This window comes from Puma concolor, chromosome E2 (assembly GCF_028749965.1).
Source record: "Puma concolor isolate L17-30 chromosome E2, mPumCon1.1.hap2, whole genome shotgun sequence".
In the NCBI taxonomy this organism is placed as follows: Eukaryota; Metazoa; Chordata; class Mammalia; order Carnivora; family Felidae; genus Puma; species Puma concolor.
In genome coordinates, this window is record NC_141681.1 from 54,029,482 (window position 1) to 54,041,490 (window position 12,009).

The following is a 12,009-nucleotide window of genomic DNA, read 5'->3' on the forward strand; positions in this document are numbered from 1 at the left end:
TAGAGGAAGCGCGAATTCTTGGGCCAAGAGGCCAAACTCAGTTTACGAGGAGGCGGAAAAAGCTTCCACGTCAGAGAAATGAGAAACGGCCAGGACACTGGGAGCTCCCATCGCTGGGTCTTTGAAAATGAAAAGGGCCCAGGGCAGGGATTCTTGGTTGAAACCCTGGAGTCCCTGAGGTGCATCATCGGGGATGACAAGCTGATGTTTTGTTCTTTGGCATTTTATTTCAAAATAAAAGAGGGAAAAAAAAAATCGACAGCAGCACCGGGAGATCCGGCCTGAGAACGGAGAGATGCGGAGCTGGGGGGCCAAAGTGCATCCTCGACCCCAGGAAACGGAGCAGCGGGGAGTCCAGATCCCCCCCGCAAAGGCCTGAGAGGCGGGGCTGGGGCCCAGACGCCTGGGTAGGGCCCTTATGGCTTTGGGAGTGTAGAGACCACGCGGGGGCGCCAGAGACCCAGGCGTCCCGGCTCCCCCTGGCCTTTTATTTCATATTGCACTTGAGGTGAGTCAAGGGTAGGGAGGCGAGGTTCCGGCGAGGACTAGATGCTACGGGTCAGTGGGTCCGAGGGGAGGTAGGTCAGTCTTTAGCGTCACACCGGGAGCATCCACTCGTGGGTTCCCGTTCCGTACTGCGGGACGACAGAGGTGGGCCGTGAGAGGAAAGCCACACTGCAACTCCCAGCAAGCCCTGGGGCGTCCCACGCTAAAGGGTTGTGGAGTTGCGTCCCCACGACTCCATGGGAAATGTAGTCCACTTCCCGGAAGACTGCCTACCGCTATAGGGAAAGGGGAATCGGGGCCGAGATGGCGCGGAGGCTCGAGGGCGAGGTAGTTCCGCCAAGGGTCACTGTCAGGCCCCCGAAGGCTCTAGGGGAAAAAAATCCTCTCCGGCCGGGAAGGCCCAGAAAGTCCAGAGACGTGTAGTTCTAGGTCCCGAGGCACAGGACTTTACCGAAGCTCCCGGGAAATGTAGTTCTAGGTCGAGTGCCATGGAAAGGGGCCCGGAGCTTCTCAGGAAAGCTCTCTCGGCTGGGATGAAATGGAAACACCTCCAGGGGCTTAGGAGAGGAGATATTCCTGGGCCACAGTGGGGGCTGAGGTCCAGAGGCTGGCAGGAGAGTCCTCAGGCCAAAAGGAGAGCCCAGGGCTCCAGGGCCACCACGCGCGGCGGGCTTCTGGGCCAAATACCCACCGGAAGTCCCAGAGGTTCATGGGAAGGGAGTGCCCCCACCGGAAGTGCCCCCCTTGGAGGCACAAGGGCAGGGAAGGCGAGTTCTCAAGCCAGGGTTCTAGAGGCTCCCAGGAAAGGGTCATTTCCCGCCAAAGAGTGTTCTAGGCCACAGAGGCTCCCGGAAAAGGAGACCGTCTGGGGCCCAGAGGCCGATGGCAGGGGCCATTATTGGCTCTTCGGCCTGCGGCGGGGGGTGGGGGGAAGGAGGCTCATGGAACGTGACCTTCCCTGGGCAGCACCCATCCAGCCCATTTCCCGGCGGGTGCACCTCACCTGGATGGCCCTCAGCTCCTTCAGGAAGCGGTGGATAAGCTCGGGCCCATTTTCCATGGTGGGAATGTGTAAGTGCTGGAGGAGAAAGCGCCGTGAGGCCCGGGCCGCGCGCCGCCTTCTTCCCTCCCGTCCCCAACGGCAGCCCCACCTCACCTTGCCTTGGTACACGATCCGGTGGACAGGGCAGACCTGGCAAGCGGTGCCCGAGCCAAAGACTTCCCGGACCCGTCCCTCGTCCAGCGCCCGCAACAGCTCCTTCATGGTGATCTTCCGCTCTACGACCCGGAACTCACCCTGCGGGGCGATACACAGGCGCCCGGGGGGGCTGCGCTGCCGCGGAGCCCGGCCTCCCCCGCCTCCCCAAGAAGGGTCAGAAAGAGACCCGAGGAGACACAGCCGGAGAGAAGGGGCGGGTGCCAGTGCGCCACGGCGTCCCCCGCCCATTTCCCCCTGAAGGTTCTGGCCCGCAGCCCCGCAGGATCCCATCATTCCCGCAGACGCTGCGCCCTCACCCAGGTCCTGGCCAGGTCCAGCAGACTCTGTCTGACTACTCCAGGCAGGATGATACCGTCCAGCGAGGGGGTCACCAGTTCGAGCACTGGGGCAAGTGTAAGGATGGGGGTGTCCCCTCACACCCTGCCATCCCCTTAGGAGCCATCCGAACCCCCCACCCCCAGATCTGCGATCTGCTAGGAGTGACGGTAGCCCACTCCCGCCAGGGCCTGTGTTGGGTCAGGGGAGGGCTCACCCCCATCCTCGTAGGTCCAGTAGATAAAGATGTTCATGGTGCCCACCTCGGTGAGCTGGTGGTCAGGCCCATACAGCCAGAGGACCTGTTCGCAGCCCCTCTTTTTCGCCTCCTCCTGCACCAACACTGTGGGCCCGTAATTCCTGGGAGAGGGCAACGGGGTTGACCGGGGAGCCGTCTTCTTCCTCAGACTCCGCTGAGGGGCAACCACCTCCTCTGTGAACTCTTACGACGCCCCCAGCCGGTTCCATCACAGCACATGCAGGGGCTCCCACCAGCCTGGGAGGCCCTGGAGGGCAGGGCCCGGACCTGATTCATCCGTGTCCCCAGCTTCACCCAGCACAGGGCCTGGCCCTCGGGAGACCTCACAAGGTTGAAAGGACCTGAATGAAACTCCCAGCTGGGGCCACATTCGCTCTCCCAACACGCCTGTACCCCACCTTCTGTCGGGATCACCACGTGGGAGACCCTCCCCGCCAAGGCCAAGGCCCCTGGCAGGACAGATTTACACAGAAAGCCCACACAGAGGGGGGGGATGATCATTGGAGGCCCCAGGGGACTGGGAGAGCTGAGCATGGGGGTCGGGAGGTGGGGTGCTGGCTGAGCTTGGGTGTTCAGGGGAGCCTGCGTGGGGGAGACACCAATGAGCTAAGTATAAACTTCATTTCTGGAGGCCAGGGGGCCGATCCTGGTTTCCCCACTGCCTTTCACCCAACCCCTTCCTAATACTTTTTTTTTTTATGTTAACAATTATCTATTTTTGAGAGAGAGAGAGCATGAGCAGGGGAGGGGCAGAGAGAGAAGGAGACAGAATCTGAAGCAAGGCTCCAGGCTCTGAGCTGTCGGCACAGAGCCTGATGTGGGGCCCGAGCTCACAAACCATGAGATCATGACCTGAGCGGCAGTTGGACATTTAACCGACTGAGCCACCCAGGCACCCCACCCCTTCCTAATTCTGAGCCGACTTGTCCAGAATGCTTAGCACAGACCCTCTCCCCTAGAGCCCCCCCCCCCCCCCCAGTGCCAACATCACAGCCCACGGGCAAGCAGAGCTGTCCCAGGTATGTGAAGTAAGAGGGGAAGGACAGTGGACATCCAAAGACACAAATCGACACCCAGTGCCTCTGAAATCCAGGGCACACGACATGTGGGGTCGGGGGAGGGACTACTTACCCCCCGACCTTGTAGTCACCGACCCCACCCACCCAGGCCCGGATGAATGTTGGGTCGGCTAGGAGGGAGACAGGGTCCACGGCATCTCCAGGGAAGTACGGGCCCACAGGGCAGAGAATGACAAACAGGAGAGCTTGCGAGGAACGGGCGACACCCAGTGAGGGCTGCAGTGGGCAGAAGGGGGCATCAGGGACCCAGGAGTCCAGGCCCCCAGCCCAGCCCCTCCCTCTCCCCTGGAGTTCCCACGGCTGCCCCTCAGCAGACCCCCCGCCTTCCGCCCCACATCCATCCCGCGCCGGAGTCAGGCCCACCTCATTTCCAATGATCACAGGTCGCACATAGAGGCTCGCGTTGGTGTCATCAGGGACCCAGTCTTTGTCCACTTCCACCAGCCGGCGGATACACTCCAGCAACTCGGCCTTGTCAAAACTCTGGGCGGGGTTCCCATGAGTCAGGGGGACCCCCTGCGCCTCCCCCCCCCCCCCCCGGGGGCCAGCCCCGGCCCCTCACCGGCAGGCAGAGGCGCAGGGCTGAGCGCAGCATCCGGTCCATGTTGAGCCAGGGTCTGAAGAGGCGCACCTGCTGGTCGCTGCCTTTGAACGCCTTCATGCCCTCAAAGAGCTGCTGGGACAGGGGCGTAGGTGACTCAGCTCAGAGACCACCCCAGAGAGCCATGAGAGACACCAGATCAGAGCCTGGTACACAAGGATACGGACACGGATGCAGAGACGGGGCTGGGGAGAGACTAACAACGGAGCACACAGAGGAAGGAAAGAGAAGAGACAGAGACACCAGTAACAGCCAGAGAGACCCAGAGGCAGGGGTGCAGAGACAACACCCTACTTAAACCCTTTCCATGTTACATGGTACGATTTCTCGGGAACAACAATGGTGTGGAAGCTCTGGTTTTATTTTATTTATTTATTTATTTTTATTTATTTTATTTTTTTTTTTATTTTTTTTAATGTTTTTATTTATTACTGAGAGACAGAGAGACACAGAGCATGAGCAGGGGAGGGGGTAGAGAGAGGGGGAGACACAGAATCCGAAGCAGGCTCCAGGCTCTGAGCTGTCAGCACAGAGCCCGATGCGGGGCTTGAACTCACCAACCGTGAGATCATGACTTGAGCCGAAGTCGGTCGCTTAACCAACTGAGCCACCCAGGCGCCCCAGAAGCTCTGGTTTTAAAGAACCCTTGTGTTTGAGAAGCACTGGAACAGCTACGGATGTAATGATACAGCTTCCAGGATTTGCTTCAAAAATCTTACAGAAAGGGGGACAGAGGATGGAGTCCTGATGAAATGAGACAGTGATCGGCACGTGTGCTAGCCGATGGAGTGGGGAAGGGGCGGCAGTTATCGCATTCTTTTTTCTTCCAAAGTAAATTTATTTAATTAAAATGTAATGCCTTGGGGCGCCTGGGTGGCTCAGTCGGTTAAGCGTCCGACTTCGGCTCAGGTCGTGAGCTCGCGGTTCGTGGGTTCGAGCCCCGCGTCGGGCTCTGTGCTGGCAGCTCAGAGTCCGGACCCTGCTTCGGATTCTGTCGCCGTGTCTCTCTGACCCTCCCCTGCTTGCGCTCGAGCCCTCCATGGCTCCCGGGGCCCTCAACAAGGTGCCGGCCTCACAGCTCCTCTGTGGCCCTGAGGGTATCCTTAGCCTCCCCTGCCTCACTCCAGTCCCCAAATCCCCCCAGTACGCCGGGCTCTCCTTTGTCCCGAGTCTTTGTACTCGCTGCTCTGTCTCCTGCTAACACCCTCTAGGCTTCCCTCCGCCAGAAGAGACCCTACTTTCTTTCAAGTTACAGGTAGGATCGGTGCCTCCTCTGGCTTCCACGATGCCTCGGGTGCCTCCCCGCCCCCACCCGCCGTCACGATCATGCTGGGCTGTAACCGAAACACGGGGGCTTCAAAGGAGAGAGCTGGGTCTGTTCATCTCGGGGAACCCGGCGTCACCCAGCTCGGGGCTCGGCCTGGAATACGAGGGACCTGAGAAGGAAGGGACACACGGAAAGCAAACCCAGGGCGGTGCAGCCGGCGAGAGGGAACGGATGCGGAAAGGCGGGGACGGAGGCCGGGCGCCATGCCTGTAGAGAGTAGTGGAGGCCGGAGCAGGCTGGGTGCAGCATGAGGTTCTGGAAGGGCTGGATACGGGGCTGGCCCCAGCCCTTCTTCTCGGTCCATTCCACCATCAGCATGTGGTCAGTGAAATTCTTCCCAAACGCCAGGGGCTTGCTGGGGTCAGGCTTCTCGCGAGGCTCCCGTGTTATTTCCAGCTGCAGGTCTGCAGCCTGAGAAGAGACGGGGGACCTGGGTATCCTGAACTCCGGGCCCAACCTCAAACTGAAAAACTACAACCCCCATGAATCTCTGGGGCTAAGACCTAGAGAGAGAGAAGAGACCCCCGCCCCCTGTGGCCCCAGAGGCTTCTGGGACATGCAGTATCCAATCTCTCCCACAGCCTTATGGCGGATTATGAGGCCAGCCCGTCACCAACCACCTTCACCTTTGGACCCTGGACCCTTTTGGAGATGCCCAAATCCAGCTGCCGGCCCCTCCCTCAAACCTAAGGGTCCTCGCCCTCAGTGCCCTCCTCCCTCAGACCCAGTAAGTCGTTCAGGCCCCAGCCCCTCCTTGAGATCCAAAAGTATATTCCCGTCCATTCACCTTGAAGTTGGATGAGGCGTATCTTCTGGGGCCACACAGAAGCCAAGAGACAGGGAGGAGTTTGCGGGCCCAAATCTGGAGGGGGGGTGGGGACAGAAGTAAGAAAGGTAGTGAGGCCAGGAGAGAGAGAGAGAGAGAGAGAGAGAGAGAGAGAGACAGCGAGCAGGGGACCCTGGCGCTTGCTTTGCCACTTCCTGAACTTGGGAGGTCCCTCTGGCCTGCTCTATCCCAGGCTCGGTGCATTCTAGATGGGGCATGTAGCCCTGGCCAAGTCTGCCCCCCTCTCAGATCAGCGTATAGCGGGAGGGAATCCCAAAGGAGGCCAAGTCCCTTCCCTGCCCTCGTGAGGGAAATCCCTAGAAAAAGCTGAATCAGCTCCTGTTCCCTCCTTGCCAGGGCAAAGTTAAACACAGGCACCTCCCACCCCGGGGAACTTTGTCCCCAGCCCTGAAATCAGCTCAGACAGAAGACAACCGACTGAGGGAAAGTGCACAGGTAAGTGAAGGCCTCCCTGGGGGACCCAAATCCTGATAAGAGTTAGAAAACTGAGGAACCTATAGGCCATAACTCCCCAGAACCCAGAAGCTGGGCCCCCCGCCCCCTCCTCCCTCAGACCCAGAACTCTGGACTCCTCAGACCCAGGAGACCCAGTCCCCAGCCCCTCCTCCCTCAGGCCCAGGAGTCCAGACCCCCTGCCCCCTCCTACCCCAAACCCAGGCCTGTATCCCCTCCTCCCTCAGACCCAGGAGTCCTGACCTCCAGCTTCCCCTTACCCCAGACCCAGGAGTCCAGGCCCACAGCCTGCTCCTCCCTCAGACTCAGGAATCCGGGCTCCCAGCCCCCTCCTCCCTCAGATCCAAGAGTCCAGGACCCCAGGCCCCTCCTCCCCCAGACCAAGGAGTCCAGGCCCCAGGCTCCTTCTCCTTCAGACCCAGGACTCCAAGGCCTTATTCTCAGGCCTCAGATTACCTGAGGCTCCCAACCCCATACCTCAGACACCAATGATTCTAATTCCCTACGGATCCCAGGGCTGAGGCGACCACATGGGCCTGGGGGGGGCGTCCCCTAGTCATTGACAGAGACCCTGCTCAGATCAACACTTGTGGTCCTGCCTGAGGCAAACAAGGGAGAGCAGGTCTGTCTGTGCCCATCAGGGTGGCCTCTCCCCAGTATTCTTTTTTTTTTTTATTTTTTTTTTCAACGTTTTTATTTATTTTTGGGACAGAGAGAGACAGAGCATGAACGGGGGAGGGGCAGAGAGAGAGGGAGACACAGAATCGGAAACAGGCTCCAGGCTCTGAGCCATCAGCCCAGAGCCCGACGCGGGGCTCGAACTCACGGACCGTGAGATCGTGACTCCCCAGTATTCTTTGACCTCACAGTGCCTCCTTCCCAGCCTGGCAGGAAAGCAGCTGGGTCATGAGGTTCGGGCCACCACAACAGCGGACGTAGCCTGCTCCTGCCCTGTGCGCTGGGTGAGCGGACGTGAGCATGAATGGCAGCAGTCACTGGTCAGTAGGTGAGTCCTGGGGAAATGGGGGGTGCTGGGCTGCCAGGTCCTAAAGTCTGGGCCCTGAAGTCAGAGGAGTGGGGCTGGAGTGCGTGGGCCCAAGAGCAGCCGGCCGAGCAGGGTGTGGGTCTGCATCGTGGCCTCTAGGTGGCGCTGCGTTGCCCACACAAGTCTGTGGCCACGCTTCTGTCCCGGAGGGAACCGGGCTGCACAGCATGGAGACAGCATGGCCACCCAGGCTGGGGACAGAGGTATCCGGGCAGGAGAGTGGCCCTCAGAAGGAGCCACATGGAGAAAAACAAAAAAAAGAGAGGGAAGAGCAAGAACGAGAAAGAGACAGACGGAAACAGAAAACAAAACTCAGGGGCCGCCTGGCTGGCTCAGCCGGAGGAACGTGGGACTCTTGATCTTGGGTTGGTGAGCTGGAGGGTTGAGCCTCGCGCTGGGTGGAGAGATTACTTACACATAAAGCCTTTAAAAAGACACACTGAAGACAAAACTGAGAAGAACAAGAAATCAGGAACAAGAGATGCCAAAAGAGATTCGATCATAAAGACAGACCGATACGAGAGACAGATAGGGAGACAAACTCACGTCAAGTCAAGTCTGGAGAAATCCAGAAAAATTCCGAGGGTGAGATATAGAGAAGCTGAGGGAAGGAGGAAGAAGTGGACAGAGACCAGGCTTCAGGTGACAGACAGCACAAAGTGAAAGAAGACCAGGGGAAACGAGCAAAGCCGACACCAGGAAACAAGCTGTCTCGGTGATATTTACAGACAGAGATACCCAGGAGATAGAGATATCTCTACCTCTCCCACAGGGCACAGAGAAGGGGCCGGACAGTGTCCAGATTATAAATCTGCACTGGCCATCAAGACCCTGTTGTCCTGAGAGAAGCTGTCTTCGTCTTCCCAGGACATTTCTGCAGGCACAGGGGTCTCAGCTCAGCTCAGGGAAGGTGCTCCACCTTCTGACACCCCACGCCACGGGGATCGGACCCAAGGGATACCCTCAGATGGTAGATGGGCTGTTGGGACAAAGGGTGTAAAAGGGTGGGGGCTGAATTAAGAAACAAGGAGGGGGGGAGCGGAGGGGCACAGGGCAGGGCTCTGCAACGCGATGGAGCCTCCCCTGTGTCCCCATTACAGCCTAGGACTGTCCCCATGGGGGACTGTCCTCCCAGCAAGGCCCAGGACTGTCTTTTGTCACAGTTCAGCCCTGTCTTTCACACTTCAGACGACCCCCCACATCTCAGCCCAGGAAGAGTCCCCCTCATAATGCAGTGCTGTCCTTGTCTCAGCCAGAGACTGTCCCTACCCCAGCCCCAAACTCTCCCAGTCAAAGCCCCCAAATTGTCCTTGTCATGGCCCAGGACTGATCCCATCACATGGAGAACCGTCCCATTGTAGCCTGGGACTGTCACATCACAGACCAGGTCTGTCCCATGATAGCTCAAGACTCTCCCAAACTGTCCCCATCACCGCCCCGGACTTTCCCACCACAGCCCAGGAATGTCCCCATCAAAGCCCCAGTTGTCCCTGTCACAGCCCAGCATCCGTCACCAAAGACTCCGAAACGTAAAAATCTGCCCTATCTATCCACCACGCTGGCATAAGAGTCCCAGACAGAGTCAGGTGCAGACTTATCGTGAAAAACACTTTCCCCAAGGTTAAGCAGCAGCTGTCCCGGGTTCTAAAGATCCCTTCTTTGAGTTGTTACTATTTCTTTCCTCGCCGAGAAACTTGATTCTCTAAAATCATACTCTCCAAAACTCTGCTCACTGGCATCTTATCAGGAAGAACAGCCCCTCCCATTCTTGCCAGGACGATCTGTCACTTTGACAGTGCGAAGCTGCCTCGACTTCCAACCCGGACGCAGGCTTTCAGATAAGAGGTTTCCGGGACACAACATTCCACATAGATCTTAACCTTTTAATTCCAAGAAAATCGGGCCTTGGGCCCAATTCCCAGTCCAGACCTGAGATCTGTGCCTTCATCCTACCCCCAGCCCTCCGGGGGGGTGTCTTTTCCCGACGCCCCCACGCGCTGACTATTCCCCCCTTAGTCCCCCCCACCCACCCCAGTCCAGAGCCTGTCCCATTACTCTGCCCTCCTCCGTGTTTCCCCCCACATACCTCCGGTCGGCGTCCCGGTCCCACCACCCTGTCCTTTCACAGCCTCGTGCTCCCTGCCACGGGGCCCCCTCCTCCTCGGGGCCCCGCAGCGGAACCCGAGCACCGAGGGAGCGGCGCAAAGCCGGACGAGCCGGGAGCTGGTGGGCCTCCCGGAAGTGGGCCTCCCGGAGGGGTTCCCCCCAGCCTCTCTCCCCACCCAACCCTGCCCCGGCCCGGGGCCGCGAACCCACCTGCCCCAGCGCGGCTGCGGCCATGGTCGGTGCGGCGGGCAAACTGTACCCGCCCGGGGCGCCGCCCAGAAGAAAGACGTTCCGGCCCCGCCCCGCTCACGCCCCCCGACGCGGGAGGGCCCCTCCTCTGACACCCCAGGCCGGCCGGGCCTCCCCGACTATAGGGCGCCCATGGGGAGCTGGGCCCTGCTGGAGAGCGCATGCGCTGGAATCCGCGAGGCGAAGGGGAGTCCATTGAAATACGCCCTCCTCCCCACCCCCACCCAGCTTCTGTTCCAGCCACGCAACTGCTGTACCAGAACGTACATGGAAGTTTTGTTTCTGTTCGTTCTTTTGCTTTCATGCAAAAGTACTGTCGCGGAACGCTAACGAGGATAAGCAGTTCGAGGTGAGAGAGGAAAGGCCAGGAACAGAAAGAAACCTCCGCATATCTCGATCCCTGGGTGATAAGGAAAAGCTCTCGCTGTAAACGTCTGTAAATAGATCACGTAAATGAGAAAGGACTTGGGAAAAAGGCCTCGGAAGAGGGTAGCAGGTAGGGATGAATGAGGGGGTTGCAATCAACCCCTATTTTTTTTTTTTCAAGAAAATTTTAACGTTTATTTATTTTTGAGAGAAAGAGAACGTGAGCAGGGGAGGAGCAGAGAGAGCGAGAGAGAGAATCCGAAGCAGGTTCCAGGCTCCGAGCTGTCAGCACAGAGCCCGATGCGGGGCTCGAACTGGTGACTCGCGAGATCATGACCCGAGCCCAAGTCGGTCGCCCAACCTGATGAGCTCCCCAGGCGCCCCACAGTCAACCCGTATTTGAATATACTTTTTTTTTCTTTCCAAGGGAAAATGTGTCTTCTTTGTAACTTTTTAGGAGATACAACGCACGTGGTTCATCATGCCTCCTTCCGGTCCCTGTCATCAGCGAGGCCCGGAAAATTTTAATCCCCCACCGCATCAGTGAGCCTCTAAGGACAGCCCCTCAGGCAGGGTTCCCTGGTTATGCCCCTTCATGAGTGTCTCCCCACCCACAGGACCCCGAAGGACAGAGTTAGCTAATTACAGCGCACCAGGATCCACCTAATCCCTAGCGATTCAAACCTGCATCAGTGCCCCCTATACCGAACTCCTCGGCCACTGTGGCCCCAAAACCATCCGTGGTCAGAGTTTCCCCCAACTCCTGCATCCGGGTTACTGTGACACCGAAATGTTCGCGCTGTGTCCTCAGACTCCGATTCCTGGGCCGCTGTGCCTCCGTAATCCCACCCTGGGATATTTTGCCCCCCAATTCTGTCCCCCGGCCCTAAGAGCCACAGGTCTCGGCAAATTCCCAAGCCTCCTCCTCCTCGGAGTCCCGTTTCGCTTCTCTCCGTCCCGGTCCTCCTCGGCCACCACCTGGCCCGGGGCCCGGGGGCCGCGACCGCGCCCGGCTCGCCTCGGCCAATCAGCGACTGCCGCACACCCCCGCCGCGGCCAATCCGCAGCAGCTATGCAGCCCCACCCCCTGGCCGGGGAGACTAACCCCCTACCGCGCCCCGCGCCCCATCAGGAACCCAGGGCCCGCTCTTCCTTAGCTAGGGAGTTCACGCCCTCTAAGTATCCCCTTCCCCCAAACCCAGGAGTTCGGGCCCCAGCCCCTCCTCCCTCTGACTCAGAGGAGTCTGAACCCCAGCTGCCTCTTCCCTCAGAACTTGTGGAGCCCACCACCCTCCAATTCCTCAGCCGGCGAGGTCAAAATTCCTTTCCCCTAAGGACCAAGAATAACCAAGAGGAGGCCCTTTCGTTTCGCCTCCTCTACCATTATCTCCTAATAGAGCTTAATTTACTCTCCCCTGCGGGCCTTTTTATTAGCAGGGGTGAAGCCGACCGGCAATACTTTTCTCAGGAGCCCTCCGGGACGGGCTCCTGCTGCAAGGCCTGCCGGGAGTCGTAGTCCCTGGGGTCAAGACCACTCGTGGGAACGCGTGGGGCTGCAAGGGGCGGGGCGGGGGGCGGGGGTTGGCGGGACGCGCTCCCGGCGTGGCAGAACTCAAAAGAGCAGAAGATCAATGAC

The 12,009-nt window shown here is 59.2% G+C and overlaps 1 protein-coding gene and 1 long non-coding RNA gene across 2 annotated transcripts; one reads left to right on the forward strand and one right to left on the reverse strand.

Annotated features, from left to right (window-relative positions):
• Positions 1–207: 207 nt before the first annotated feature.
• On the reverse strand, positions 208–10,007 carry BCAT2 (branched chain amino acid transaminase 2). Its single transcript, XM_086690340.1, has 11 exons — positions 9,969–10,007; positions 6,095–6,169; positions 5,515–5,718; positions 3,942–4,052; positions 3,743–3,862; positions 3,432–3,595; positions 2,259–2,401; positions 2,023–2,108; positions 1,664–1,804; positions 1,511–1,585; positions 208–635 (listed from the first exon to the last, which is right to left on the reverse strand). Exons 1-11 carry the CDS (start codon positions 9,990–9,992, stop codon positions 597–599), a joined length of 1,182 nt encoding a protein of 393 aa, XP_086546466.1. The 5' UTR covers positions 9,993–10,007; the 3' UTR covers positions 208–596.
• Positions 6,479–11,786, forward strand: LOC147573733 (uncharacterized). Its single transcript, XR_015244997.1, has 4 exons — positions 6,479–6,589; positions 7,491–7,613; positions 9,781–10,503; positions 10,831–11,786. It is a non-coding gene; the product is annotated as an uncharacterized LOC147573733 (long non-coding RNA).
• Positions 11,787–12,009: the final 223 nt, after the last annotated feature.

Excerpts from the sequence above, each read along its gene's own strand:
- BCAT2 (XM_086690340.1), bottom strand. The coding sequence starts at position 9,992 with ATGGCCGCAGCCGCGCTGGGGCAG. Across the intron at positions 5,719-6,094 it reads ACGCCTCATCCAACTTCAAG|GCTGCAGACCTGCAGCTGGA; the intron begins GTGAATGGACGG and ends GTCTCTTCTCAG. Across the intron at positions 3,863-3,941 it reads CCCTGCGCCTCTGCCTGCCG|AGTTTTGACAAGGCCGAGTT; the intron begins GTGAGGGGCCGG and ends AACCCCGCCCAG.